Raw genomic sequence first — 27728 nt, 5'->3', positions numbered from 1 at the left:
TAAAGATCCCACGTGAGTATCCCATTTTCTCTTAAAATCCGTCACGCTGCTGGCCTTTATCTTTGTCTTGAATCCTTGGAGGGTGTTTTCCCCTATAACAGCCTCTGGAAGAGCGTTCCAGCTTTCTACCACTCTCTGGGTGAAGAAGAACTTCCTTACGTTTGTACGGAATCTATCCCCTTTCAACTTTAGAGAGTGCCCTTTTGTTCTCCCTACCTTGGAGAGGGTGAACAACCTGTCCTTATCTACTAAGTCTATCCCCTTCAGTACTTTGAATGTTTCAATCATGTCCCCTCTCCAGCTCCTCTTTTCGAGGGAGAAGAGGTCCAGTTTCTCTGTACGGCAGCTCCTCCAGCCCCTTAACCTAGAGAGCTGCACGGGAACGGGGATGACGGGAATCCCGCGGGGATCCCGCGGGTTCCCCCTTTGGGTCACGGGGATCCCGTGGGGACGCCCCCTAGGGTCGCGGGGATCCCGTGGGGACGCCTCCGAGGGTCGCGGGGTTCCTGCGGGGTTGGATCGCAGCGGGGTTGGTCGAGCCGCGAGGGTAGTCTCCTTCTCCTTACCTGCCCTGTCGCAGCACACATCCGAACGGAAATCTTCCCGATGTCAGCGCTGACGTCGCAGGGAGGGCTTAAGCAAAGCCCTCCCTTCCTCCGACGTCAGCGCTGACATCAGGAAGACTTCCGGTCGGCTGTATGCGGCAGGGCAGGTAGGAAGAAGGCAATGGCGTACGAAAGAAGGGGGAGGGGGCGGACCGCCCCGGAGAATGTGCACAGCCGGTCAGATCCCCCGATCGACCGACAACAGGCCCGGCCGACAAATCTCCCTGCCCTGTAGCCGCGAATCTAAATTACCTCTTACAGCAGCTTCACTACTCCAGCTGCTGTAAGAAGGTAATTTAGATTCGCGGCTACAGAACAGGGAGATTTGTCCGACCGGGCCTGTTCTGTTGTCGGTCGGGTGCAAAAGCGCCACAAAGGTGGAGGCAGGGAGGGAGGAAAGGTGGAGTGGAGAAGAAAAGACGCTTAAGGGGGGAGAAGGCCGCTGAAAGTACTGGGGAAGACAAAGGGGTGGAAAAGAACGCTGAAAGGACATGGGGTAAACGGGAGAAAGGGGGGGGAAGGTCCCTGAAAGCACTGGGGAAGACAAAGGGGTGGAGAATGCCACTGAAAGGACATGGGGAAGACAGAGGGGGGAGAAGGCCGCTGAAAGGACATGGGGAAGGCAGAGAGGGGAGAAGGATGCTGCCTGACAGGACATGGGAAAGATGGTGGGGGAGAAGGACACTGAAAGGAAATGGGGAAGAGGGAATGGGAAGAAGACGCTGGCAGGGAAGAAGACAGAGGTACCAGACTATGGGGGGAGCGGAGGGAAAAAGATGGGTGCCAGACCAATTTGGGAGGGGGGAGAAAGGGAGAGGCACAGTAACAGAGCAAATGGAAGACACAGAGAGAAGAGAGGCAGTGGATGGAAGGAATTGAATGAGAACATGAAGAAAGCAGAAACCAGGCAATAAAGGTAGGAAAAAAATTATTATTATTTTTTTTTTTTGCTTAAGGATAAAGTAGTATATTAGTTGTGTTGATAAAAATTTATAAACATTAGAGGCTCTGGTAGAAACCCGTTTACAAAGTATGTATTCTTCCCAATTAATATTTCCAAATTAATAAAGTCTTTTTGCTTATTTTTAAATGGGTTTCTACCAGAGCCTTTAATTCAGTAGCATAATTAAATGAAATAACTATTTCTGTAGTTTATAGGGACAGGCGGGGACGTAGGGGATTCCTCGCGGGGACGGGTGGGGACGGAGGGGATTCCTCGCGGGGACGGGTGGGGACGGAGGGATTCCTCGCGGGGACGGGTGGGGACGGGTGGGAGTCCTCACGGGGACGGGTGGGGACGGGTGGGACTTTGGCGGGGACGGGTGGGATTTCTGTCCCCGCGCAACTCTCTACCTTAACCATCTTAATTGCTCTTCTCTGGACCCTTTCGAGTAGTACCTGAAGGAGAGCATTACAACCCTTCCCCCCCCCCCCCACTGTTGTAGCATTTAATTTTAAAAAGGGAGACAATGATAAAATGAAGAAATTTTAAAAATATAGCAGGAGCAGTTTTAAAGGTAAAAAGCGTATAGGAAGTGACCTACATTTAAAAAATACAATCTTTGAAGCATAGACAAAATATATTCTACATATTAGAAAAGGCTGAAGAAAGACCAAACAACTAAAGGGTGAGGCGAAAATCAAAAGAACATCTTTCAAAAAATTGATGCGTTCCAAGTGAAGAAAACCAGAAGGAGCATAAGCACTGGCAAATTAGGAGTACAGACTAAACTTAAGGGTGTTATGTCCTAATGCACAGTTAGGGCCAGATTCTAACTTTTAGGTGCTATTCCACACGGTTGTCAATCAACTGCTAGGCACTGCTTATAGAATCATGCCTATGGAAGTAAAACCCAGATGTCTCAATCTGTCCTCTTTTTTTCTGGATCCCAAACCAAATGATCTCCAAATGAATATGCGATGAACTCAGAATTGTGTAATTCAGCCTAGGACCGAAGTCCCAACAGCCGAACCCACCACCCAGTCACTATGTATGGGAGTTTTTATAAATACTATGTATTATTTGAAAATATCTCAGTCTATAAATAAATAAACAGCTGCAAAAAGTTGAAAAATGCTTGTAACTTAGCTTATAAAATCTCATGGATCCTGACATGGACCATGTTCTGTGGAACTTTTTCAAGGAACCCACAAGGGAGTTAGAATTGTGCTTGACTGTCACACATTAAGGGTGACTCTTTAACCCTATTCTGTGCCCTTCACCCCCTCCCTAACTTTTGGGCCAGTCCTTTTTTTATAAGTGCATATACTGTATAACAGTGGTCTCAAACTCAAACCCTTTGCGGGGCCACATTTTGGATTTGTAGGTACTTGGAGGGCCGCAGAAAAAATAGTTAATGTCTTATTAAAGAAATGACAATTTTGCATGAGGTAAAACTCTTTATAGTTTATAAAACTTTCCTTTAACAATTAAAAGGAAAGATATATAAACTATAAAGAGTTTTACCTCATGCAAACTTGTCATTTCTTTAATAAGACATTAACTCTTTTTTCTGCGGCCCTCCAAGTACTCTATTTTTTTCTGCAGCACTCACATTTAAAGTTCAATATCTTTTCTTTCTCAAAACTGGCACATTTCAATCACTAAATTGAAAATAAAATCATTTTCCTACCTTTGTTTGGTAATTTCATCAGTCTCTGGTTGCACTTTATTCTTCTGACTGTGCATCCAATATTTCTTCCCTTCTTTCAGCCTCCTGTATGCTTCCTCTCCTCCAGACCTCATTCCCTCCCACACTTTTTCTTTCTTTCTCTATGTCTGTCTTTCTCTGATTCTGTCCCATTTTTTGCTTTGTTTCTGGCTCCCTGTCCCCCCACCTTCTTTCTTTCTTTCTTCCTTCATCCCTGCCCTCCCCCATGCCACCGCTGCCGCGGAATAGGCTGCTGCTGCTGCTGCTATCGGGAACAGGCCGAGAACAGGCTGAGAACTCCCTGCTTCTCTTCTGCATGGGGCCGACCAACTCTCGCCGCCCGACGTCAATTCTAACATCGGAAAGGACGTTCCGGGCAGCCAGGCAGCGATTGGCTAGCCAGAACGTCCTCTCGAGGTCAGAATTGACTTCAGGCCGCGAGAGTTGGTCGGCCCCGAAGAGAAGCAGGGAGATCAAAGAACACGGTGCCGGCCTGATCCCCGATGGCAGCAGTGAGAAGGGAAGGGAAGCAGGTTGGGCACCACTGCTCTAGACGAGCTGCGAACTCTAAGGAGAACAGTTGACCGCCCCCCCCCCTTGGTACGCCACTGGAGCAGCAGCGTGTCTGGCTGGTTTGTTCGTTCAAAGCCGCGGGTGGCGGCTCCTTGCGAGATCCGTGCCTGCGTCTGAAGCCTCTCTGATGTTGTAACATCAGAGAGGCTTCCGATGCAGGAGTGGATAGCGCAAGGAGCTGCCAACCCGCGGCTTTGAACGAACGAGCCGGCTGCTGCTCCAAAAGGAAGAGAATGATCGCCTCCAGACTGCGGGCCGCAAATAAAACCTGGAGAGCCACATGCGGCCTGCGGACCATGTGTTTGAGACCGCTGCTGTATAATGAGCACATATTCCAAAAGTCATGAGCTATTTGAAAATTTCTCACCTTTCCTGCAGGTAAAAGTACACAATCACGGTTCTTTGAGGTTTGATTTGATTTTAATATATACAGCTATAAAACCAAAGTACTATAGCAGTTTACAATTCCAAAAACAGCTCATTATAACATATTACAAACTTAATAACATCTCATTATATAATAACAATTATTATTGTACTAATTATACCATCATATCCATTGGACCCACCCCAAATATAATACTCATCTAATTGTAACACTCATTTTCAAATCCACTCATTAACATTATAAATAACCTCAATAACTGTTACCCATAACATTCTGACTCTCCTCACTATCCATATTATATTGATCATTCCACAGTATAAAAGTTTTCTGTAAAAAGCCATATTTTCAATAGCTTAGGAAAACACAAGTAACTTTCCATATATTGCAATTCAATTGGCAGCTTATTCTACAAAATAGGTCCAGCATAGCAGAATGCTCATTTCAGTGTTCTAGTCAATCTCACTTTATCCAACCGGATGGGTGGCTGTTAGGCTCTCTTTTGACTTTAACTAAGAATAACCTTACTGGGTCAGACCAATGGTCCAACTAGCCCAGTATCCCATCTTCGCAGAGGCCAATCCAAGTCAGAAGTAGCAGCATTCCATGTGGACAAATGCAAAGTGATGCACATTGGGAAGAATAACTTAAATCACAGTTACCGGATGCTAGGGTCCACCTTGGGGATTAGTGCCCAAGAAAAGGATCTGGGTATCATTGTAGACAATATGATGAAATCTTCCGCTCAATGTGCGGTGGTGGCCAATAAAGCAAACAGGATACTAGGAATCATTTTAAAAGGGATGGTTAACAAGACTAAGAATGTTATAATGCCCCTGTATCATCACTCAAGTGTGATTGATTTTTCACTCCATCAAAATTACAAAGACTAGGGGACACTTGATGAAGTTACACAGAAATCCTTTTAAAACCAATAGGAGGAAATTTTTTTTCACTTAGAGAATAGTTAAGCTCTGGAATAGAGAATGACACGGTGGCTGTTACCCATGGTTAACTGCAGGTAACCAGCCGAAACTGTGGTGGTGGGGGAAGTGCTCACTGCGGGTAGCCGCGGGTAACCAGCCGAAACAGGGGAGAAGTGCTCACTGCGGGTACGGGGACAAGGCCACCCACCGCCCCGTGGAGCGGTGAATGGCCTTGTCCCCGCAGTTAAGAGGGAACGCACGTGGTCACCAATCGGGCGTGGCCCCTCACTCCTTCCTACCTATCCGAATCTATCTCCCTCCCTTACCTTCGCGGCATGTTTTCAGATTGAGTAACTTCTTCAAAGCCGTCGGAGCCTACATTCAGTCATGTGCGTCTGTGGGCGAAGCTTCTCCTCTGACGCAACTTACAGTTGCATCATAGGAGAAGCTTCTGCCCACAGACGCATGCGACTGCCCGCAGGCTCTGACATCTTTGAAGAAGTTACTCAATCTTAAAAGGTGCCACGAAGGTAATGGGGAGGGAGGGAGATAGATAGATTTGGGTAGGTAGGAGGGAGGGGGCCGCACGAGGGGTGCCGAAGGGCGGTGAGGTGGTGAGAAGGAAGGGTGGTGGAGGAAAGGAACAGACGCTGAAAGGAAATGGGGAACAGATAGTGGGGAGAAGACGCTGAAGGGAAATGGGGAACAGAGAGTGGGGAGAAGACACTGGAAGGGAAGAAGACAGAAATGCCAGACTATGGGGAGAGCGGAGGGAAGAAGATGGGTGCCAGACCAATTTGGGGGGGGGGGTGTGAAGGGAGAGGCACAATAACAGACTGGAGCAAATGGAAGATGCAGAGAGAAGACAGACAGTGGATGAAAGGAATTGAATGAGAAGATGAGGAAAGCAGAAACCAGACAACAAAGGTAAAAAGAAAAATTATATTTATTTATTTTCTTTTGCTTTAGGATAAAGTAGTATATTAGTTGTGTTTATAAAAATTAATAAACAAAGCCCTGCCAGCTGAACATCTCTTTCTCTAGTTAAAGCAGCCAGAACTTTGATTTATAAAGAAGGAATAAGCTAAATATTGCAGTACTGAGGCTTGTATGGATGCTGCGGGGATAGTAGTCGCGAGGACGGGGCAGTGACGGGTAAAAATTTTTTCCCTGTGTCATTCTCTGCTCTGGAACGCGTTGCCAGAGGATGTGGTAAGAGTGGATGGCGTAGCTGGTTTTAAGAAAGGTTTGGACAAGTTCTTGGAGGAAAAGTCCATAGTCTGTTATTGAGAAAGACACAGGGGAAGCCACTGCTTGCCCTGTATCAGTAGCATGGAATATTGCTACTCCTTGGGTTTTGTCCAGGTACGAGTGACCTGGATTGGCCACTGTGAGAACGAGCTACTGGGCTTGATGGACCATTGGGCTGACCCAGTAAGGCTATTCTTATCTTCTTACCTACTCATGTCTGTCTCAACAGCAGACTATGGATTTTTCCTACAGGAACTTGTCCAAACCTTTTTTAAAACCAGCTACATTAACTGCTCTTACCACATCCTCTGGCAACACATTCCAGAGCTTAACTATTCTCTGAGTGAAAATATTATTTCTTCCTATTGGTTTTTAAAGTTTTACTCTGTAACTTCAGCCAGTGTCCCCTAGTTTTTTTTTAATTTTGATGTAGTAAAAAAATCTATCTAGGTGTCTACACCATGCATGATTTTATTGGCTTCAATCATATCTCCCCTCAGCTGAAGAGCCCTAACCTCTCTAAAATTTCCTTTTTTTCCCCTGCCCCCCGCCCAAGGTACAGTCGTAGGCACCTCCATAGTCTTGCCTAATTGTTAAACCTGCCATGAAGTAGGACAATATTTAAATTAAGGGATCATATCAATTCCTAACTCCTACTCCTATTTGGGTTATTTGTAAAGGATTCTGAAAATTGTTTTGTAACAGTTTGTTATAACTGTACTGGTTGGTGCTAGTTCTATAGGTGCAGTAGGATAAGGTACTTGAGAACGCCCAACATTAAACAAACTCCTTCACTATGCATACCCTTCCCCGTCAGCTTTTTCTTTTCCTATTCCTATTTCCCTTCTTTCATTAAGGAACATCAGTCAGAGGGAAGGGGTAAAACGCGGACCTGACGGACCTCGCGGATCTAAACCCGCACGTCCTTAAAAATCTCAGGTCCGTGCCGTTTGTGGTGACAATTTAGCGCTGCATAGGGAAGGAAAAGTATTAGGATCCGTCAGCGCTAAAATGTCACCGAGGTCTCTCAGAGCCAGAGACTAGTGCTGGAGCGGCTCTAAAACTAATCCTTTACACTGGTTTCCTGCAGCCCCAGTAAATTTAAAAATCTGAGGTCCGCGGCTCTGACAGACCTCAATGACATTGTAGTGCTGACGGATCCTAATACTTTTCCCTCCCTATGCTGAGACGGATCCGTCAGCGCTAAATTGTCACCGAGGTCTGATTGTTGCATTTACAGGCCAGAAACTATTCTGAAAATCGAGGGCAGCCCATGGGTGTACTTTTCTGGAGTCTCTTAGAAAGAGGAGGGAACAGTGGATGGGCAGACTGGACGGGCCATTTGGCCTTTATCTGCGTTTCTAATCTTTTGGTGCAGTTTGAAAGTAACTACGATGTTTGATCTGGTCCCGGACACCTGAAAAAGATCTGGGGGAAAACTTCTCTCAGGATTTCCTTCTCTTCCAGGCTCCGCCTTTTCTGCAGTTGCTCTTTAAATGTGAATAAAGAGAAAAGGGTCAAATTACTATTAGTGGAAGGTGATAATGATTTGGCAGGTCGGGTGGGTGGGAATACAGTGCTGCAAACTTCCGACCAATAGGTGCAGCGTTTCCCCCTCATTAGCATGTTTGGTGGAGTTGCTGTCTTCTTCAGGGCCTGTTATGGCTTTAATTATATGAACGTGACAGATATGGTCAGATTAGGTAGAAAATATCTACTCAGCCAAATTGAGGAGGGGGAGGGGATTATTAACTAGATTTGCAGTGGGTATTTCAGGGCGTTATAAGAAAAGTAGTAATGCAATATTGGGAGGCGGGAAACACGTCATATTTGGCCAACTCTGAACCCATTACGCTGACATTTTAGTCCAAAATGTGCAATGACTCCTGGGTGTATTGCAATTGCATCCAGACTCTGTTTCTTGAACATTAAAGCTGAACTGCTTTGTTTTCCACCTGGAGCATTTTTCGTTATTTGTGCTTGGTTTAAAGCGAGTTTATTTTTTATTTTATTTTTTCTGAATATGTGAAGTTTCTTGTAAAAGTAGGCAATGACAGATAAAATGGTGGGTGCATTATTTTGAACTTAGTTTCAATGAGGTGTGTTTTATTCTGCTGTAAACGGGGCACGAGTTATTTACAGACGGAGCTTCCAAATTTATAGAGCTTCATTAATTCTGGACTCATAGATGACAATTAGAGCCGCTCCAGCACTAGTCTCTGGCTCTGACAGACCTCGGTGACATTTTAGCGCTGACGGATCCTAATACTTTCCCTTCCCTATGCTGATCCGTCAGCGCTAAATTGTCACTGAGGTCTGTCAGAGCCAGACACTAACTAAAGGCCTCAGATTTTTAAGGACATGCGGGTTTAGATCCGCGAGGTCCGTCAGGTCCGTGAGGTCCGCGTTTTACCCCTTCCCTCAGTCAGATGCTACTGAGGCAGAAGCCCAGCGGACCACATATGACACAGCTCCGTAAATTCCCAGACTAGTAGAGAGAGACTACAGTTCCCAGAGTGCTTAAGCTCTGCGCATGCGGGAGTGCCTCTCTGAAATCAAAGTCGACGACTGAAGTCGCTCTTTTGCGCTCTGAGGGCGGAGCGGCGGTGCCCATTAATCTGTGCGGTCCAGTTAGACAGCCACGTAGAGCACAGCATCCCCGCGGGCGGGGAAACAGGGCGCCGGGACCATGCTGGCCCCGCGAGCGAAGGAGCCGTGCCGGGTTTGCGGCCGGGAGCTCTGCGGCAACCAGCGGCGCTGGCTTTTCCACACGGCTTCCCGCCTCAACCTGCAAGTGCTGCTCGCGCACGTCCTGGGCCGGGAGGTGGCTCGCGACGGCAGGCCCGAGTTCGTATGCAGCAAATGCGCGTTCATGCTGGAACGTGTCTACCGCTTCGACGCCGTCATCGCGCGGGTGGAGGCCCTGTCCATCGAGCGGCTGCAGCGGCTCCTTCTCGAGAAGGAGCGGCTCAAGCTCTGCGTGGCCAGTCTGTACCGCAGGAATAACGGTCAGGAGGGGGAGGTGGAAGCGGCGGCGGGGGACAGCACCGTGGATATGTCGGCTCTACCGGACGCCAGGTACGCCGCTCTGCTGCAGGAGGACTTCATCTATTCGGGCTCCGAGTGCTGGACCGCGCAGGAGGAGCCCGGCCCCGATGCCCAGCACTGTCAAGCAGCGGAAGGCGCTGGACAGCATCGCTCCAGGCGGTGCCGGGGATGCGCTGCCTTGCGGGTGGCGGATGCGGACTATGAAGCTATCTGCAAGGTGCCGAGGAAGGTGGTCCGCGGTACCTCCTGCGGGCCGTCTACCATTTGTTCGGCTAGTCTGTGCAACGAGGAGTTGCCTGGTGTCAAGGCGCTTACGGATGGTGAGAGCTTAGACAAACTGTCTTCGGGCTCCTCGGTGGAATCGCTGCATGCGGCTGGGGACGCTAGTCCTTTGCTGCATAAGGAGGATGAAGTGCGCAAAGGCTCGAGCGACTGCTGTGCACATAATCACACACTCGTGCATGGCAGTAGGATAGACCTCGCTCTTAGCCTGGTTAAGACATTGGACTACAGGCCCGTTCAAAGTCCTCGCGGCAGCCGGATCCCTGTGAAATCAAGTCTCCCTGCTTTGAAGTCCAGCACCATTATTACAGGTGTTGATGCTCATTCGTGCTCTCTCAGTTCGGTATTTGGTTTTATGAACAGGAATTTAGAAACCAGTCCTAAAGTTGCTCAAGACTTGATTCCCGAGTTTACAGATCTTCAAGAGTTGTGGGAAGAAATTTGTGAAGACTACATACCACTTTGCATACGGGTATGTCAACATTCTTGGAAATATGTGCCCTGGAGAGGTTGGTGCAACTTTCTCTGGTGTATGTCTTCTCTTTGTGTGAGAAGTATGTTACTTATTTGGGATTCTCAATCATATGGATGTTTAAAGAAGAACTCCTTTTCTGCAGTTGTGTATTCATAACTATAATTCATATTCCAACCCAACTGGCACAGAGAACAAGTTCATCCTACTTCCTCCACAAAAGTTCTTTATAACCTTAGGCATGTCCCTGAATCTCCTCATACCCCACATACTGTGTGCTGTATTAAGTATAATTATGTATGTATAGATATTTTGATTGTACTTTTATATATAACTTTTTAAAAAAAGTTGTAAACCACATTGGGTGGTCCTATATAGCAGTGATTCCCAACCCTGTCCTGGAGGAACACCAGGCCAATCGGGTTTTCAGGCTAGCCCTAATGAATATGCATGAGAGAGATTTGCATATGATGGAAGTGATAGGCATGCAAATTTGCTTCATGCATATTCATTAGGGCTAGCCTGAAAACCCAATTGGCCTGGTGTTCCTCCAGGACAGGGTTGGGAACCACTGCTATATAGGACCAAAAATGTGGTATACAAATATTTATTTTAGCATGCCTTTACTGAAATAGATTTTGTTTTTCTTTCTACTAACTAGAGTGCTAAAGTTTCTTTATTTTGGTGCACTCAGGCTGAAGTAAATTGACAGGAGTTATCAATAGAGTATAGTACAAGTGACATTAGCACAGGTTTTATCAATGCTCCCTGTCCCTTTTCAGGCCAAATTGACAGTATAGGAGTCATCAAAGCAGTTTTCTTAGGCATAAAAATAAGCACAGTAAAGAGTGTAAAATTCCAAATTATGCAGGTAATGGTTTAGTGATTTGTGAAGCATTGCACACAATTTCCATCTCTATGGTAACAAGCTACCATTATACTGCCTGGAATTAGAGCAACACTAAGCTCAACATATGAAACCTATTGAGAAATTTTTAAATTACATTATGACCTATATAGAGTTCTAGATATGAAATTTATGTGCAGAATTTCAGTACCTTAACTGGACAGAGTTGCAAGTCCTGACTTTAAAAAGCAAGTAATCTTTAGTGTCTGTTCCATACACAGTTAGAAAATTGTGATTTTACATTAATGATGAGGTCCCCTGACTACACTATTAAACCACCTGAGGATATGAGCTATCCTGATGAACATCTCCTAGAAAGGCGCATAGAGGGATACGGGTGACTAAGTTTTCGCCAGGTTACACCTGGCTGAGCCTCCGCGGGAGCGGATTATCAGACTTGAAGGACCCAGGGTCTGATCCGGAGATGTTCTTATGTTCTGAGCTTTCTAAAATCTTCTAGATGTCAAAGTAACCAACCAAATATATGGAGTATCCAATAATCATGTGGAGGGCAATTAACTGTTCTAGGTGCCAAGAAGGTACCCATTTGGAGTCTATTTTATAAAGGAAAGAAGATACTAGCATAGCAATACAGATACATAAAGATGACTTAGGCATAGCCACTTACCCAGCTAAAATGCCCGGGCAGATGCTCATGTCCAAATTGCTTAAAAAAGTGTTTAAATGATGGTATTCTATAATGTACATGCATAACTGTATGTCCATTTTAAAACTCCATTTTAGGGTGTCGTGTTACAGAATCACAGCCAAAATACTGACATTTATACTCGTATGCATATGCCCACACATACCAGTATTCTTGTCATTTATGTGCGTTTCTGGCACATAAATGTTGGATATCTATCCTGCCCAACTGATACTCCTCTTCAGTGGGCGAGATGCCCACCCAACCAACAACTCCTCCCTCCTCCACAGTGCGCCCAACCAACAACCCCTCCCCCCTCCACAGTGGGAGAGATACCCAATCTCTCCTGCCCAACCGACAACCCCGCCCCCCTCCGCAGTGGGAGAGATGCCCAATCTCTCCAGCCCAACCGACAACCCCCCTGCAGTGGGAGAGATGCCCAACCGACAACCCCCCCCTGCAGTGGGAGAGATGCCCAATCTCTCTTGCACAGCTGAAACTCCCCCTCAGCAGGATAGATGTCCAACCGACAACCCCCCTTCGCAGTGGGAGAGTCTCTCCCACCCAACCGACAACCTCTCCCCCCTCTGCAGTGCACCCAACCAACAACTCCCCCTCCGCAGTGGGAAAGATGCCCAATCTCATCACCCCTCTGACACCCCTCTTCAGCGGGAGAGATGCCCAATCTCTCCTGCACAATAGACACCCCCCCTCAGCGGGAGAGATTTATACTCGTATGCATATGGCCACACATACCAATATTCTTGTCATTTATGTGCATTTCTGGCACATGAATGTTGGACATCTATCCCACCCAACTGACACCCCTTCAGCGGGAGAGATGCCCAGTCTCTCCCGCACAGCTGAAACCCCTCCTCAGTGGGAGAGATGTCCAACCGACGACCCTGCTCTGCAGTAGGAGAGTCTCTCTCGCCCAGTTGACAACCCCTCCCCCCCCCCCCCGTAGTGGGAGAGCTGCCCATGCTCTTCCGCCGCCAAATAATCCCCTCCCTGTGCCTCCAATGATCCTCCCCTTACGTTATTTTCAGGTGGCTGACTGGAAGGATACCTATTCTCTCCAGCCAGCTTGCCCCCTTCTTCAAAATGGCGGGCCTTACCCTCCCCAGTGCCGAGGGGTATTGGTTGGCAGCAGGAGACATTGGGCATCTCTCCCATTGTCGTGTTTTTGTTTTGTTTATTTTGTGCATGTACCCATCACTGTAACCAGCAACGGGCACATGCAAATTTAGCGAGTCTTCGCTACTCTCTGCCAACCTCATTTGTATGAGCATTTTTTTGGAGAATGACTCGCTTTTTTTACAGTCACTATACTATATAGTCACTACTACTATATAGCAGCCTATCGTTATTTACGCATTTTTTTTTAAAATCTATCCCTAAGAAACTGGTTAAACAATAGGATTATGTACTTAACTATAACTTCAAGCACACAAATAGATTGTACACATATTTACTTCATAGATATAAAAATTTGCATGCACTTTAATGTAGGCACTCAGATGAACAAACCGTGCATTCATGATGCACATCCAAACTAGAAACATAGGCCTTATGGTTTTTGTCTGACTTCATTTTTCTATCTAGTCTACCTAATCATGCCATCTAATATTCTCTCCTCTCCCTTAGAGATCCAACATACTTGTGTCAAACTTTCTTGAATTCAGATACAGTGGTACCTTGGATTACGAGCATAATCCGTTCCAGGAGCATTCTCGTAATCCAAAATGCTCGTTTATCAAAGCGAGTTTCCCCATAGAAAATAATGGAAACTCGCTTTGATACGTTCCCACCCACCCCCACCGAGGCCAGCAGCGCTGCTCCCCCCCCCACGAGAACTGGCATTGCTCCCCCCCGAAACCCTCCCCCCCCGCGAACGGGCACCCTCCCCCCCCGCGACCTGAGGTCCCCCCAACCCACCCGAACCCTCTTCTTACTTTGATGTAGCCTCCGCACCGGCACCAGCATGTCCTGTGCTGGTGCTGGTGCCCGAAGATCTGCTTCCTGTGCTGGGCCTTGAGCATGCGCACATGCTCAAGGCCCAGCACAGGAAACAGATCTTCGGGCACCAGCACAGGACATGCTGGTGCCGGTGCGGAGGCTACATCAAAGTAAGAAGAGGGTTCGGGTGGGTTGGGGGGACCTCATGTCGCGGCGGGGGGAGTGCCCGATGGTGACGGGGGGGGTGCTGGATCGCGGGGGGGGAGGATGCCGGTTCGCAGGGGAGGCGCTCGCAAATCGAGGCGCTCGGTTTACGAGGCACCAAGTTTGCAAATGTTTTGCTCGTCTTGCAAAACACTCGCAAACCGGTGCACTCGTAAACCGAGGTACCATTGTATATTCAGTGGCGTAGAGAGGCTAGGAGGCGCCTGGGCAGTGCCCCCCCATGCCACACTTGTGCCTTTCCCCTCCCCCCAAATACCTCTTTAAATATTCGCCAGTGTAATCAGCTTCTGCTGCCTGCGCCGGCATTGGCTTTCCCTCTGATGCCATTTTCTGCTCCATGACCAGGAAGTGATTTCAGAGGGGAGCCAGGCCAACACGAGCAGCAGGCTAGAGAAGTTGCTCACGCTAGCGAAGATTTAAAGAGGTATGGGGAGGGAGGGCGCAAACGTGCCGTGGGGGCTGGAATGGTGCCGGAGCCCTCACTAAGAAGGCACCCGGGGTGATCTGCCACCCCTCCCCTTTTTTATGCCAGTGGATACACTTTTCATCTTCACCACCTCCACTGGAAGGCCATTCCAAGCATTTACAACCCTTTCTATGAAAAAGTATTTTCTGAGGTTACTTCTGAATTTATCTCCTTTCACCTTCATCCTATTCTCCCTCATTCCAGAGTTTCCTTTCAATTGAAAGAGATGCGCCTCATGCTTATTTATGCCACATAGATATTTAAATGTCTCTCGTATCTCACCTCTCCTGCCTTTATTCCAAAGTATACATATTGAGATCTTAAAATGTGTTCCCATAGTCCTTCTGCTTACTGATACTTAAGGGGAATTTAGGAGACATCTGAAAACATGTCTGTTCTTGAAGTACTTAGGTAGCTGATCTGTAAAAATTTTATTATGCAATAATCAGATCTTTTTAGGGATTTTAGTTATTGGCTTTTAACTTTTTTAGTTTTATTCAATTTGTTGTATTTTTAACTATTGTAAACCGCATAGAACTTTACGGCCTTGCGGTATATAAATTGTTATTATTATTATTATTATTATGACAAAGACCACCAACCATTTTAGTAGCCTTCCTCAGAACACACTCCATCCTGTTTATAACTTTTTGAAGGTGTGGTCACCAGAATATTCTAAATGTCTCACCAGAGTCTTACATACAGGGGCCTCAATACCTCCTTTTATCCCAGGACAAGCAGGCAGCATATTCTTAACGCTTGGGTGACGTCACCGACGGAGCCCCGGTACGGACCTTTTTAACTAGAAAGTTCTAGTTGGCCGCACCGCGCATGCGCGAGTGCCTTCCCGCCCGACGGAGGAGAGCGTGGTCCCCAGTTTCTTTGTTTCCGCGGAGCGAAGAAGACGCATGTGTTTTCAACGGCCGTTGAAAAACTAATTTTTGCCTTCCCGCTCGCGTATTTTTTCACTTTTTTTCCCTTTATTTTTGTTTTCAAAAAAAAAAAAAAAAACTTGTCAAGTTTTCCTTATTTTTTCAGGCCGGCCCCGGCGGGGCCTGTTGCCACCATACAGGCCTCCGGGTTCGATTTTGCGGAGGCCGTGTTTCCATTCATGCCCCCTCAACCGGGTTTTAAGAAGTGCCAGCGGTGTGCACGCCCGATCTCCCTCACCGACCCACACAATTGGTGCCTCCAGTGCTTGGGTCCAGAGCATCGGGCTGACACCTGCACCCGCTGTGCTACGCTTAAAAAGCGTACTTTGAAAAATCGGCAGATCCAGCAAAATATTTTGTTTGGTACCGGATCTACCATGGAACCGGCTGCGACGTCGACGGCACCACAAAAATCGGCACTGACGACATCAACACCACCGGACCCTTCCTCGAGGTCGTTGGGCCCAGGTAAGCCGGCTAAGAAGCCTCCCACTTCCCTTGAGCGCCCTCCTGCCACGGTTGAGACACCGGCCCTCCCGGCACCGCACCGGCCCCGCAAACGCTCCGCTCCGATCTCGGTGAGTGCCTCATCATCGGCCTCCTCATCACCGGAGCGTAGAGCGGCACCTATGGTACCGAAGAAGAAAAAAGCGGTACCGGTGCCTCCCCTGGACGACCGCATCGCGGCCATACTCCAAACACAGTTACAGGAACAGCTGCAACAACAGCTCCAACAACTGTTGCTGGCACCGCACCTTCCGGTACGGGACCGGTCCGAGCCTCACACTGTCCCATCGGTGTCGACCCCCTCGGTACCGATTAATACTTCCATGCCGGTGCTCTTGGCAGAAACACCTACAGTACGTGATGCTGCCGACCCTGTCCGGTCCCAGGAACGACATCGGTCTTCCTCACCTGGTACAGCCTCGGTGCGCTCAGGCAAATCTCTTTCAAAGACCCGCCATGCCGAGCCCTCCACACCAATGTCCAAACGTACGCACCCCGACGTTAGGGACCCAGATTTGTGGGAAGACTCCTCTCACGGTACCGAGGAGGACGCTTCGTCAACCGACGAAGAACCCTCCATGACCGACACTGTCTCCAAACCAGAGCAATCATCTTTCTCCAAATTCCTTAGGGAGATGTCAGCAGCTCTTTCCATTCCCTTAGAGTCCGACTCTAAAAAGTCTCAGGCTTTCCTCGATGCCCTAGACTTTGAGCAACCTCCCAAAGAATTTCTGAAGTTGCCCGTCCACGACATCTTACGGGAAACTTTCTATAAAAACTGGGAAGCTCCCCTCACAATTCCCGGAGCCCCTCGTAAATTGGATAGCTTGTACCGGGTTATTCCAATCCCAGGGTTTGATAAACCTCAATTGCCCCACGAGTCCCTCCTGGTGGAATCTACTTTGAAAAAATCTCAGGGTTCCAGTGTATATGCCTCCACCCCTCCTGGCAGAGAGGGAAAGACCATGGATAAATTTGGTAAGCGCCTTTTCCAAAATGCCATGTTAGCCAATAGAGCCAACAACTACACCTTCCACTTCTCCTTCTACATGAAGCATCTGGTGCAACAGCTCTCCTCCTTACAGAAATACCTTCCTGAACGTAAGGTCCCTCTTTTCCAGCAACATATTTCCAGCCTCCTCCAACTCAGGAAATTCATGGTTCGCTCCATCTACGACTCATTTGAGCTGACCTCTCGCGCATCTGCCATGGCGGTGGCCATGCGACGTTTGGCATGGCTGAGAGTCTCTGACCTGGACATTAACCACCAGGACCGCATGGCTAACGCACCTTGTCTGGGTGATGAACTCTTCGGAGAGTCCCTGGACTCAACAACCCAAAAACTCTCAGCACATGAGACCAGGTGGGACACTCTGATTAAACCTAAAAGGAAGACTCCACCTGCTCGCACCTACAGACAGCAGTCTTCATACCAGCGCAGGTTCTCGGCCAGACCTCTCAATTCGCCTCAACAGCAGCCCCGCCGACCTCGTCAACAGCATCAATCTCAGGCTCGCTCACAGTCTCACCAACCTGCCAAGCCTCTCCCTCCATCAAAACCATCTCAGCCCTTTTGACTTTTTCCTCCAGGGCATAGCCAGTCTCCCATCATCATTGCCTCTTCCTCAGCCTATCGGAGGTCGCCTCCAAATCTTCCTCAGCCGTTGGGAGGTCATCACATCAGACCAATGGGTCCTCAACATCATTCGCCACGGCTACTCTCTCAACTTCCAGACTCTTCCACCAGACAATCCTCTCGTAGAGTCTGCTTCTCACTCCTCCCAAACCCCCCTCCTCCTGAGGGAGGTCCAATCCCTCCTTCTTCTCAATGCCATCGAAGAGGTGCCTTCGGACCAAAGGGGTCAGGGATTCTACTCCCGCTACTTCCTGGTTCCCAAGAAGACAGGAGACCTTCGTCCCATCCTCGATCTCAGGGACCTCAACAAGTGTCTGGTCAAGGAGAAGTTCAGAATGCTCTCCCTTGCCACGCTTTACCCTCTTCTCTCTCAATACGACTGGCTATGTTCCCTGGACCTCAAAGAGGCCTACACTCACATCCCAATCAATCCGACTTCACGTTGCTACCTACAGTTTCAGATACAGCACCGTCACTATCAGTACAAAGTGCTACCTTTTGGCCTCGCTTCATCGCCCAGGGTGTTCACCAAGTGCCTTATTGTGGTGGCGGCCTTCCTCAGGTCTCACAACCTCCAGGTGTTCCCCTACTTGGACGATTGGTTGGTGAAAGCACCTACGTCTCCACTTGTGCTACAAGCCACTCATCACACCATCTCTTTCCTCCATCTCCTGGGGTTCGAGATCAACTACCCCAAGCCGCATCTGCTTCCCACACAGCGACTTCAGTTCATTGGAGCAGTTCTCGACACCACACTAATGAGGGCGTTTCTCCCCTCCGACAGTCAACGGACCCTGCTTCACCTCTGTCGTCAGGTGCTCCGTCATCACTCCATTCCTGCCCGACAGATGATGGTCCTCCTGGGCCACATGGCCTCAACGGTCCATGTGCTTCCTCTGGCGCGACTCCACCTCAGGACACCTCAATGGACTCTTGCCAACCAATGGTCACAGACCACGGATCTTCTTTCTCATCCCATCTCTGTGACATCGTCTCTTCAGCAATCTCTTCAATGGTGGTTGAACTCCTCAAATCTTTCCAGGGGTCTACTCTTTCATCTACCCCCCTCACTCCATGATCATAACCACGGATGCCTCCCCCTATGCGTGGGGAGCTCACCTGGGAGATCTATGCACCCAGGGACTCTGGACCCCTCAGGAGCGTCAACATCACATCAATTTCCTGGAACTCAGAGCCATGTTCTATGCTCTCAAGGCCTTCCAGCACCTTCTCTGCCCTCAGGTTCTTCTCCTGTGCACAGACAATCAAGTCGCCATGTACTACATAAACAAGCAAGGCGGCACCGGATCTCGCCTCCTTTGTCAGGAGGCTCTCAGCATCTGGACCTGGGCCACGGCCCGCAATCTCTTCCTCAAGGCTGTCTATATCCAGGGCGAACAGAACTCCCTGGCCGACAATCTCAGCCGCATCCTTCAACCTCACGAGTGGACTCTGGACCCTTCAACACTCCACTCCATCTTTGCTCGCTGGGGCACTCCGCAGGTGGACCTCTTTGCAGCGCCTCACAACCATCAGCTGCCCCAGTTCTGTTCCAGACTCTTCTCTCCTCATCGTCTGACCCCAGATGCATTCCTGCTCGACTGGACGGATCGGTTCCTCTATGCCTTTCCTCCACTACCTCTGATGTTGCGGACGTTATCCAAACTCCGCAGGGACAGGGCCACCATGATTCTCATCGCTCCTCGGTGGCCTCGCCAACACTGGTTCTCCCTCCTGCTTCAGCTCAGCTCCAGGGAGCCCATTCCTCTTCCTGTGTTTCCTACTCTACTTACGCAGCAACGTCAGTCTCTACTGCATCCCAATCTGTCTTCGCTCCACCTGACAGCTTGGTTTCTCTCGGGCTGACCTCTCCAGAGAATCTGTCTCAGCCTGTCTGTCGCATTTTGGATGCCTCCAGGAAACCTGCCACCCTCCAATGTTACCATCAGAAGTGGACCAGGTTCTCCTCTTGGTGTCTACTGCATCATCACGATCCCACCTCATTAGCGGTGGAACCTGTACTGGACTATTTGCTCTCTCTGTCCGACGCTGGCCTCAAGTCTACCTCAATCAGAGTCCACCTCAGTGCCATCACTGCGTTTCATGAGCCTATCCTCGGAAAACCTCTCAAGGCTCATCCACTGGTTTCCCGGTTCATGAGAGGCCTCTTCAATGTCAAACCACCTCTGAAGCCTCCTCCGGTCGTCTGGGACCTGAATGTGGTTTTATCAGCCCTCATGAAACCCCCTTTTGAGCCTCTTACCACAACTTCGCTCAAACTTCTAACATGGAAGGTGCTTTTCCTCATTGCCATCACCTCTGCCAGGAGGGTTAGTGAGATGCATGCACTGGTCGCCGATCCACCGTTCACTGTTTTTCACCATGACAAGGTGGTTCTGCGTACCCATCCTAAATTCCTTCCCAAGGTGGTCTCGGCTTTTCACCTCAACCAGTCCATTGTGTTGCCTGTCTTTTTCCCTAAACCCCATTCTCATCCTGGGAAACAGGCGTTGCACACGCTGGATTGTAAGCGTGCCCTTGCATACTACCTTGACCGTACCAGGGCTCACCGCTCGTCACCTCAGCTCTTTCTGACCTTCGATCCTAACCGTCTAGGTCGTCCTGTCTCTAAACGGACGCTTTCCAACTGGCTTGCTGCTTGTATTGCGTTCTGTTATGCTCGGGCCGGTCTCTCACTGGAAGGTGCTGTCACGGCTCACAGGGTCAGAGCTATGGCTGCTTCTGTGGCTTTCCTCCGTTCCATGCCCATCGAGGAAATCTGCAAGGCTGCCACTTGGTCCTCAGTTCACACGTTCACTACTCACTACTGTCTGGATGCCTTCTCCAGACGGGATGGACACTTCGGCCAATCTGTGTTACAAAACTTATTTTCCTAATGGCCAACCATCACTCCTCCCTCTCTGTTAGCTTGGAGGTTACCCATGCGTTAAGAATATGCTGCCTGCTTGTCCTGGGATAAAGCACAGTTACTTACCGTAACAGGTGTTATCCAGGGACAGCAGGCAGATATTCTTACGTCCCACCCTCCTCCCCAGGTTGGCTTCTTAGCTGGCTTATCTTAACTGGGGACCACGCTCTCCTCCATCGGGCGGGAAGGCACTCGTGCATGTGCGGTGCGGCCAACTAGAACTTTCTAGTTAAAAAGGTCCGTACTGGGGCACCGTCGGTGACGTCACCCATGCGTTAAGAATATCTGCCTGCTGTCCCTGGATAACACCTGTTACGGTAAGTAACTGTGCTTTTCCTACTGACCATTCCTCTCTCTATGCAGCTAAAGCATCTTTCTAGCTTTCACCATTGCTTTTTCAACTTCTTTGGCTACCTTAAGATCATCGCATACTATCTCACTCAAGTCCTGCTCCTCTTTCATGCACAAAAATTCTTCACCCCCTAAACTGTACCATTCCTTCAGGTTTTTGCAGCCCAAATGCATGACATTGCATTTCTTAGGATTGCCGTATATACTTGAATAAAAGCTAAGATTTTTGGGCCAAAAATGGGGGTCTCATCTTATATTCGGGTCAGTACCCACCCACCCCCTCACGGACCTGTTGCAAGCCTTGACTGGGCTTGCTGTAAGACCGGGTGGTCCAGTGGTGGGCCGGGATAGGAAAGATCCCTCCTGTCTCAGCCAACTGTGACTTCTTTTCTTTTACCTCCCTCCTGCATCCCCCAGTTACCTTTTAAGATTCCCGGTGGTCCAGCAGCGAGCAGGAGCAGTCTTCCTGTACTGCCACGTGGAGAGCCACTTCTGAATGGCCCCATCGCTTTGTCCACCTTTAGTTTAGCTAGCTCCTCACAAACATAATCCTCTGAAAATTGTTCAGGGCCTACCACATCTCTATCCCTATTTATATTTGTCTTCTGTGGTCCTGCTCTGGCTATCTTCCTCTTTCTGTAAACTTTTGTAGTTCATGAAAGCTAAGCTCTATTTCCTTACCTTCTCAGCTACTACTTTTGAGAATTAAAGAGGCATTTGTTTCCTCTTTTATTTGCTTTTCCTTACAAAATAGTTTGCCCTTACAATAGCTCCTTTCAGTTTTGCCCACTGCTTTCCTACTTCTTACAGATGTTCCCATCCAAACATTTCCCTGACATAATCCCCCATCTGTACAAGGAGTTTTGACTAGCCTTTTGCTTTCAGGTTATTTGACTTGCCTTCTCTTTCTAGGAACATCAGTGTGGTGCTTAATCAGTAGCTTAGCCCCTGCTAGTCACTTGTTCATCTCTGTTCAAGTAACTGATTTGAAAACAATATAATTTTCATTCCCACAGTGAAGCTCTCTTCTGCAGGTTGGCCTATAATAATCGTTCTTTTCTAACTGCAGTAATTTTGCTCTTCTGTGGGTAAACAAACTATTCCTTAGTGCAGTGTTTTTCAACCGCTGTTCCGCGGCACACTAGTGTGCCGCGAGATGTTGCCTAGTGTGCCGCAGGGCCGCCGGGCCCGGAGCTGACAGGGGGCCCGAGGCAGGGGCGCCAGTAGCTCGCCAAGGCAAAGTGAGTCGATCACCCAGGACTCACTTTGTCTTGGCGATCTAATCTATCGGACCTATCAGTCTTCCTCTCCCCGACGTCAATTCTGCAGTCTGAGAGGAAGTTCGGGCCAGCCAATCGCTGCCTGGCTGGGCGGAACTTCCTCTCCGATTGTAGAATTGACGTCAGGGAGAGCATGCGTCGGCTTTGGGGCCTGTTATCCATTGGTGGGTCCTGTTCCCCGATGGCAGCGGCAGTGGCTTGGGGAACGGCAGGGAGAAAGAAAGAAAGAAAGGGGGCAGGCAGGGAAACAGAAGGAAAGAAGAGAAACAGAAAAAAAGAAAGAAAGGTCAGGGAGAGAGGAAGAAAAAGTTGGGGGAGAGAATGAGGTGTGGAGGAGAGAAAGCATACAGGCTGATAGAAGGGAAGAAAGATTGGATGCACAGTCAGAAGAAGAAAGTGCAACCAGAAATCACCAGACAAGGTAGGAAAAATGATTTTATTTTAAATTTAGCAAAGTGGAGGCAGTATTACCACAGTTTTCAAAGGAATTTGCCCAAATAACTTAATAGTTAACTGGGTAAATTCCCAGAGATGAAAACTTCCCTTCACTTACTATGCACAGTTCTGAATTTATATCTGCTGTCTATATTTTACAATATGGTCACCTTTTACTAAACCGCAATAGTGGTTTTTAGCGCAGGGAGCCTATGAGCGTCAAGAGCAGCGCTGGACATTCAGCGCAGCTCCCTGCGCTAAAAACTGCTATTGTGGTTTAATAAAAAGGATGGAGGGTATATTTGTCTATTTTTGTATGCTATAAAAACCAAATACAGAGAGAGACTGAGAGCTGTTGACGAAGAGCTACGTGTGTGTCTTTCTTCGATTCCAGCCAGAATATCAGCTTTGTGTTCAGCCAAACAGGCCCAGGTTTCGCACTGAATAAAGTATTTTATAATTTTTATTTTGTAATAAAGTAATTATAAAATACTTTCTTTGTGTTTATTTGATTCCTATTCAAGAGAATTACTTTATATATAGTCAATATAGGCAGAGAGTTAAATTTTTTAACATTTTCTAATGGTGGTGTGCCTCGTGATTTTTTTCATGAAACAAGTGTGCCTTTGCCCAAAAAAGGTTGAAAAACACTGCCTTAGTGGATCAAGCACTGGTTGTCAGGTAGACTACAGAGGGTCGGAGTAAAGGGCCAATATTCTGACTGGCGGGGAGTCACGAGCGGTGTGCCGCAGGGATCGGTGCTGGGGCCGCTACTCTTCAACATATTTATCAATGACCTGGAAACGGAGGCAAAGTGTGAGGTTATAAAATTTGCAGACGATACCAAACTCTGCGCCAGAGTTAGGACTAGGGAGGAGTGTGAGGAACTGCAAAGGGACCTCGATAAGCTGGAGGACTGGGCAAACAAATGGCAAATGCGCTTTAAAAATACAAGGTCATGCACATAGGGAAAAAGAACCCGTTGTTCGAGTATAAAATGGGGGGGGGGGATTGCTGGGAGACACCGGACTTGAGAGAGACTTGGGTGTGCTAGTGGATCCATCCATGAAACTATCTGCACAGTGTGCAGCAGCCTCGAAGAAAGCCAACAGGATGCTGGGCATCATCAAGAGGGGCATAACAACCAGGACGCGGGAAGTCATCATGCCGCTGTATCGAGCGATGGTGCGCCCACATCTGGAATACTGCGTTCAATTTTGGTCGCCGCACCTCAAGAAGGACATGGCAGTTCTTGAGAGAGTCCAAAGGAGGGCAACGAAACTGGTAAGAGGGCTGGAAAACTGCCCATACACCGAGAGGCTGGATAAACTGGGGCTCTTCTCTCTGGAAAAGAGGCTCAGGGGGGATATGATAGAGACCTTCAAAATACTTAGGGGCATAGAGAGGGTGGACAGGGACAGGTTCTTCAGACTAAAAGGGACAACAGGTACAAGGGGGCACTCAGAGAAACTGAAGGGGGATAGGTTCAAATCAAATGCAAGGAAGTTTTTCTTCACCCAAAGGGTCGTGGACACATGGCATGCGCTCCCGGAGGAAGTGATCCGGCAGAGTACAGTACAGGGATTCAAACAGGGATTGGACGGATTCCTGAGGGAAAAGGGGATCGTGGGGTACTGAGGGAGGTGCTGGGGTGTTGCATAAGTATAGACAGCTCACCAGGTCGTGCAGGTGCAAGGCCGGAGGGTTAGGACTTTGATGGGAAGATAGGACTTCGATGAGAAACCTAGGGGGCAAGGGGGCCCCTTCTGGTGATTTAAGGCAGGTCATGACCTGTTGGGCCGCCGCAGGGGCGGACTGCTGGGCGGGATGGACCTGTGGTCTGACCTGGCAGAGGCACTGCTTATGTTCTTATGTTTTTGCTCTAGCAGTTTTGAATGTAGAAGGGTGGAAGGCAAAATTTCTAGGCAACTTTTAAGTCTACTTCAGTTAGATTTCCAAAGCTGACGCATGAAGTAACTTGCATTCTTCTAATACTGTTCTCTAGATACTTGGTCACATCTGCACTCTAGACTTGTTACAAGAATAGTTTTTGGAGGGTAATAGTTACATTGTTTTAACTGCAGTGCTTTTTCTCCCCTTTAAGTGAACAGTGCATAGCTGTTTTATCATTGTGACTAATAGTGATATATCTTTAGAGAGAGATTAATCTGTTCTTGTTTCCTAGCCCTTTGCAACACTTTCCTGTTGAGTAATGCATGGGCTAGTAGTGATTTCAATGAGTAACAATGAACCAAACTGCTGTTCTTAATCTTAAAACTACTTATATTTATCTTCCAAAGCACTTGTAAGGATGAGGCAGATGATATATAACTCCAGAGCAGAGGACTATTTTTTTTTTTTTTAATATATTTTTATTGTAGGAACAAATCACAAGACACACAATCAGCAACCAAGCCAAAAGGGAACAACACTGTAGAAACAATAATACAAATAAGCAATACAGCTAGGCAAGAAATCAAACAATCAAACAAAGCGCTCTCATGAAAGTCCAAAATTTTCATTTTTTAGACAGAACAGCAAGAAAACAACTGTTAAATAAAACATAACGTTGCTATTAAATTTAAAACATAGGTGTGAGCTTGACCACGATTCACCTCCTCACTTCTATTTATTTTATTATATACCATTTCTAATTTTATATTATCATATTTGATTTCACTTTTATTGACTCACTTGGTTGTTTTAATGATTATTCGATTTCACATTACTTCGCTTATTATTTTTTTCATAACAGTCTAACTCATCATCATAACTTCTACATTCTTACATACATTTCTATAGGACCCCTCATGAAGTCCATCATATCTGCTGAAACACAGACCGTATAGGGTCTCTTGTTTCTCTCATCGTCATTTTCCATGCTACCGTCTGCTAGTTGGCTTGGCACACTGGATTTGCTGTTCCTGCTTATTGTTATTGCTGGTTATATCAGCACCATCAGTTGTCATCTTACACTGCACTACCTGTCAACAAACCATTGCTATACACAGGTTGCCAGCTTATCTTATTCATTGTTGTTGTTCAGTACACCAAATAGACCTTTTTGTATAGTTCATCGGCTTGTTTTTCTTCATTGAGTTTCTAATGATTGGTTTACGTTATGTAATAAACTTGGTTTTGGGAGTTTATCAGCTCCACTTTTAGCTCCTCTTTTGTAATAGACTGCAAGGGACAGGAGTTTAAATTGATGGTTTGGGACTGGAAAGAATTTTTTAAATGAAAAATGATTTTTTTTTTTTTTTTTTTGTAGGTGTGTAGTTTCCTTTCTTTGGATTACTGCTTAGAGACTATTAGGCAGTTAAAAATGACTTGGGTTTAGTGAAACTGATTTGTTGTCATCCTCCTCAATTATAGAAACATCAATAGGTTTGACAGGAATAAAAACGATGATACAGTATAAGATTATTGTAATGGAATCTCATTCTCTTCCCAGAATCTGACAGAGACACAGCATCACCGTCAGAATCAGTATGAAACAGCACCTGACCAATATATATCTGAACTGCAGACAACAGAGCTCCATGCACAGACACTGCAGAATAAGATCATGGAAAGCCAAGTTGCCAGCAAGGTACAGCATGGGTATCTGCTTTACACCTGGGGGAGTTATGCAGAATTGACATAGAATGTCCCTCCCTTGCAAAATTTAACATACTTATGTATAATTTGGCACCTGTACCTACGCTAAGGGAGCAAAGGCAAAGTAGAGGGAGATACTGGGGTCCTTGTGTACTACTGTCTCTCTCTCTCTCTTGCAATCTCTACAGGTACAGCATGTGGTCTGAGCATAAGTCATGTAGTGCTTGTATTCTGTCAATTTGTCTCATAAGAACAGCACAGAAGTAAGATTTTATACAGCTAAAACAAGAGGGCCATGTGATTCCAGAAAGCATTAGCTGTTCAGGGCAGCACTGAGAGAGACTAAAAGTGATAAACAAGGAGGGAGATGCACAAGTGGGTGGGGGCGAGCAGCCAATTAGGTGAGATGTGATTGACTGGCTGGTGGGAGGTTTTTGTTTGTTGGATTGAAGTTAGAGGTGGAATCTGCTGACTATGGCTGGGGAGAGAATGTATGTTAATATATTTCTTTCTATGTTATATCTTATATATTTTAGAACACAGTAAAAACCTGAGTATTAAAGGTCTTTTCTAGGAATAAATGCTATTTACTTATTCTGCTGGACCATCCCAGACAAGTGAATTGTGATCTCCAGTTAAGCAGATAGCAGCCATTTACCATGCTACCTCTCTACAAACCAATTCTTCTGCTCCTTGGTGGATGAGTCACAATGGATGCCAGTCTCTCTGGCTGGGGACACACTGTCAAAGCTAGGTAGTGCAGAAGCAGTAGAAACTACAGCCTGCAAAATCAATTGCTTAGAGGCCAGGGCGGTATGCTTAGCCTGATAAGTTTCTCCTACTGGTGTAAGATGGTCAGTCTGGGTCATGTCAGACAGTGCCACAGCCATGCCTATCTCAACCAACAAGGCAGCATCAAGAGTGATCAAGTGTCAGTGAAAGTGTAGGTTGACAATTCATTTTTGAACCTTGTCTGCTACTCACATTGTGGGAATGGACATTGTCAAGATGGATTTCCTTAGTCAAATGTGCTTAAATCCAGGCAAATGGTAAATGAGAACACAGGAATTTGAGGTGGTGGTGGACTAGTTTTAACATGAAAGTGGCTAGCTTTTTTTTCAGTTGCAGGAAAGAGCTGCACACACTAGATGCCATGCACCCAGGTCAATTTATTTTAATGACCTCGGCAGCTTTGGTATGCTCACCTGGTGAGACTAATGGTGGAGATACCTCTCTACCTTCATGTCTCGCGGATCTGTTGAGGCAAGGATCAGTTCTAATGGAAATAGAGACCTTTTTTGCTTACAGCTTGGCTCTTGAGAGTTCAGAGGAGTTAGTCCACAGCAGTAGTATTGACACTTTTCTCAGAGCAAGGAAAGTGAGACGGCAATTCTATTTCTCCTGTTGAGGTTTCTCTTCAGTGAGGCAGGGGTGTCCGGCTTAGGGTTACACTTGGGCCCCCCAGATTTCTGCCTCACCCTTCCTCCAATGATAGAGAGTCTGATTGGGTTTCGATTTTTCTTCTTTCCCTTCACTATAAAAAAAGAAAGAGACCACAGTGACTATTAAACATTTCTGCCCTCATAGTGCTGACCAACTGACTTCTGCCGGCACTGTCAACAAAGTTGTGAATATATGTTTTATTTGAACTTCTTTTTTGGT

At 47.3% G+C, this 27728-nt stretch overlaps 1 protein-coding gene across 10 annotated transcripts in view; it reads left to right on the top strand.

Moving 5' to 3' along the window:
• PDE4DIP (phosphodiesterase 4D interacting protein) overlaps positions 1 to 27728 on the top strand; it is a 533445-nt gene that overhangs the window by 172771 nt on the left and 332946 nt on the right. For 4 of the 10 annotated variants that reach the window (XR_004536642.1, XM_033916496.1, XM_033916497.1 and 1 more), the window contains exons 1-2: positions 8917 to 10193; positions 25921 to 26058. Coding sequence is in view for 9 of the 10 variants with exons in the window: in XM_033916496.1 (XP_033772387.1) it covers positions 9081 to 10193; positions 25921 to 26058 (1251 nt within the window). In the remaining variant the exon portion in view is untranslated. Of the gene's footprint in view, positions 1 to 8913; positions 10231 to 25920; positions 26059 to 27728 lie in introns of those variants that run through there. The other 6 variants (XM_033916499.1, XM_033916494.1, XM_033916500.1 and 3 more) reach the window with 4 other exon arrangements.

This window comes from Geotrypetes seraphini, chromosome 12 (genome assembly GCF_902459505.1).
Source record: "Geotrypetes seraphini chromosome 12, aGeoSer1.1, whole genome shotgun sequence".
Lineage (NCBI taxonomy): Eukaryota > Metazoa > Chordata > Amphibia > Gymnophiona > Dermophiidae > Geotrypetes > Geotrypetes seraphini.
The sequence above is the reverse complement of the archived record's forward strand: the minus strand, read 5'-3'. Positions and strand labels throughout refer to the sequence as shown.